The sequence below is a fragment of the Galeopterus variegatus genome, unplaced genomic scaffold (genome assembly GCF_000696425.1).
Source record: "Galeopterus variegatus unplaced genomic scaffold, G_variegatus-3.0.2 Scaffold25817, whole genome shotgun sequence".
In the NCBI taxonomy this organism is placed as follows: Eukaryota; Metazoa; Chordata; class Mammalia; order Dermoptera; family Cynocephalidae; genus Galeopterus; species Galeopterus variegatus.
Genome location: NW_007751928.1, coordinates 4,557 through 7,824, shown reverse-complemented (window position 1 = coordinate 7,824; position 3,268 = coordinate 4,557). Strand labels below are relative to the sequence as shown.

Genomic DNA, 3,268 nt, shown 5'->3' with positions numbered 1-3,268 from the left:
CAGTGTTTTCACGGCAGCTGACAGACTGCCCTCACCCCACAGCCCCCCGAGGTAGGCGCCATCATTATCCTCATCGCACAGTTGACAAGTGGAGATTCAGAGATGAGAAGTGACTTGTCGTGGACCCCACACTACTAAGAGGCAAAGCTCGGAGCCCAGATCTGGCCTCTTTGCCCACCCCATGGACTCTGGGGTGGGGCTGTCCTTCCTGGGGAGGCTGGGGGGTCAGTGTCCCCTCCTGCCATTCCCCCACCTCATCTGCTGTCACCTTTCTGGGATTCCCAGCTGGGTTCAGGCTGTATCGCCACCCCAACCCCAAATCTCCCTTATCTTTCATCCCCTGCGAGTCCAACCCATGAGAGACTGGGAGGGAGAGCTTGCCACTCCAGCTGAGGAGTGGGCTGCGGAGCACTTGAGGCCCCGCAGAACCCCGCCAGGCCTTCACTGGCCACCAGACCCAGACAAGGGATGACACTACTCTGGTGCCTGGCTTTGCCCTTCTGATGGGCACAGGGCAGGCAGGCCCCTGGGGGAGGGGTTGGAGAAGGGATGCTGGTTTCTGAAACAAGGAGAGTCCACATCCAGTGTCTGAGGCCAGGAATACCCAGGCAGGGCCCTGCTCACCCATGTTCTCCTGTGTTCCCAGCTGGTTCATGGGACGGCGGCCCGAGTACACAGATCCCAAGGTGGTGGCTCAGGGTGAAGGCCGGGAAGGTAAAGCTTGATGCTCCCCAATGCCATCCCCACCCCACAAGCAGGTTGGAGCTTGGGGAGGGACTAGGTGGGCCTCCAGGGAACAGATGGGGACCTCTGGGGCACCTGGGAACCACTACTGCAGGAGCCGGCCCAAGAATTTTCCTGGAGCACGTCACAGATGAAGGCCTGGTCAGAGCACAGAAGGTTACCATGTCTGTTCCCACTGGAGCCCTTTACCTCCCAGTGAGGGACATGGGCCGGTCGTCCCCACTTTACAGAAGAGAAGGCTGAGGCTGTCTCAAAGCAGCCTACGTGTGTGTCTGCCCCAGCCCAGCCAATCCTATCCTTCTGTCTCCAGTGACCCGTGTCCGCTCTCAGGGCTTTGTCACCCTCCTCTTCAACGTGGTGACCAAGGACATGAGGAAGCTGGGCTACGACACTGGGCCTGCAGACACACAGGGAATCTTGGGACCCAGCCTGCCCCAGGGCATCCCCCGGTGAAGGCATCAGCCTCTGGGAAAGGCTCTTTTGGAGTTGGCCACTGACCCATCAGCCCAAAGTGCAGCCTGGTGGTGGAAGCAGGGGCAGGGGCGCTGCGGGGGACAGTTTTATATAATAAAGTGTCATGTTTTCAGAGCCCTGGCCTGGGGCTGCCTTCTTTCCTCTTTAGCACGTCTCCCATGGGAGCAGGCCACGGGGGCTGGGTGCACCGTCCCTCCTCCCCAACCCTGCAGAGTACTGTGCAGGGGTGGAAGCTGCCAGGAGACCACACACTGGGATGGCCAACTAGGACATGAGCTTTGACATAACCCTGGTTGTGCCACTAACAGCTGTGTGGTCTTTTCTGCACCTCAACACACTCACCCCTAAAGTGAGCACATCACCCGGAGGCTTTGGAGTGAAGTAGAATCACTCGCCTGGCCCTGGTAGCGCTAATGTGTTCCATGACTGCCAGCCTTCCCTGGCAAGGAGAGGATTCTGTTAGTGAGAGCTGGATGGCGAGGTGCCCTGGGGACACAGACTCCCAGCCTGGTCTCTGCCTGCCTCCTCTTGCAGCCCAAGGATGGGGGCTGGAAACTTTCCAGAGGTGGGTGGCAACACTGGACCCCAGCTTTCTGGCAAGCTCCTCGGCCCAACACCCTGGCATCGCAGCTGGTCCCAGGCCACTCTGGGATCTGAGCCCTCAGCACACAAGTCCCTGCGGCACTACTGCAGGTGCTAGGCCTCGCCATCTCCACGCACTCGCCCAGCACAGCACGAGGCAGCCTCAGGGCACCCTCTATGCGCGGGCTGCGGCACTCTCCCTGCCCTGCCACAGAGCTTTCCGCAGCATAATGCCCTAGGCTGGACACGACCCACAGCGGGGCTGAAGGGAAGCCAAAATGTGCCATGCCCCAGGCAACTGGCATGCCCCACTGCCCAGCCTGAGGCCCACTAGCCTCACCACTACATGCTGCCCTGGGCTGTCACTGGAACTTTCCCTACAAGGCCATCCAAACTGACCCTCTTCTACCCTTTATGTCACTTACAGCGCACTCCCATCCCCTGCCCCCAGCTCACTGCGTTCTGGAACTCCTGGTCTGTCAGCAAAATTGCTGCGATTCTGACCATCTTCTCTGAATGCAAAGTTCCCTGTACCTTCTGGCCCTTACTGAAGCCCACTCTGTCCCCTGCAGCCCTCTTCAGCAGCATCTCTTTCCTCCCGTGTACCACAGTCTAGAGATGGGGGGCTGGGGGTCCTTGCCCCTCATGAGCATTTCCAGACTGCTTCCCTCCTCCCTGCCCATCCCAGCTTCTTGAAGCCCCAGCCAGCAGACCACGTCACCAGCTACTGGCATCTGCCAAAGACCTGATTAACTACCTTGCTCACCATCTTTTGCTCCAGCTATTCTGTGACATCGCTGTCCATGTGGATGATCCTTCCAACAACCTGGCCTCATCCTCAACCTCCTCACTTGCAATATCTTGACCTCTACTCCTCACAGCCACCCAAGCCCATACAGCACACTTGTTGCTACTGTGACTGCACCAACTCCAAAATCTGGATCCAGGCTTCCCTCTCGCACACCACTACCTGACCCCCACGCGGCCCTTTCCCACGGTCCCCATTCCATCAGTCCTTCCTTCCACTCGGAACCTCCGAGCCACTGGCCAGCCCCCTCCTCACCGCCTGTCAGCCCCTCTCCTTGCTTCTTCCCATCCAGTTGGTAAGTCATGGTGTCACTCAACATGCGCTTCTCTGAGCCTCTCCTCCTTTCTCCAACCTCGCTGTGCAGGCCTCGCCCTGTGACAGTCTGCTCTGCATCTTCCTGGGCACCAGGGCCTGCTGACTGGCCCATGTCGGTCCGTGGCCCAGCTCTCATGTGGCCCTCAATGCCACCAGAGTCCCAGTCTACTTCCTCAGACAACTTCCTTTTGCAGTCTGAGAAAACTCACACCTTTTCTCTTCAAACCTTCAGTGCACTCCCTGCCCCTCCACGAAGAGCTCCCTCAGACTCCCACCAGCACCTCCACGGCCAGCCTGTGTTTGCTCCTGAGAGGCTGCCCCTCAGGTGTGTACAAGACCCTGTGC

General features: G+C 59.1%; 1 protein-coding gene across 1 annotated transcript; it reads left to right on the top strand.

The window, feature by feature from the left end:
- Nucleotides 1–501: 501 nt before the first annotated feature.
- LOC103583683 (B9 domain-containing protein 1-like) lies at nucleotides 502–1,338 on the top strand. The gene is made up of 2 exons (XM_008564942.1): nucleotides 502–714; nucleotides 1,055–1,338. Exons 1-2 carry the CDS (start codon nucleotides 627–629, stop codon nucleotides 1,195–1,197), a joined length of 231 nt encoding a protein of 76 aa, XP_008563164.1. The 5' UTR covers nucleotides 502–626; the 3' UTR covers nucleotides 1,198–1,338.
- The last annotated feature ends 1,930 nt before the right edge of the window (nucleotides 1,339–3,268 follow it).

Coding starts and splice junctions, on each gene's coding strand:
- LOC103583683 (XM_008564942.1), top strand. CDS start 627: ATGTTCTCCTGTGTTCCCAGCTGGTTCATGGGACGGCGGCCCGAGTAC. Junction 715..1,054: donor TCAGGGTGAAGGCCGGGAAG/GTAAAGCTTGAT, acceptor TTCTGTCTCCAG/TGACCCGTGTCCGCTCTCAG.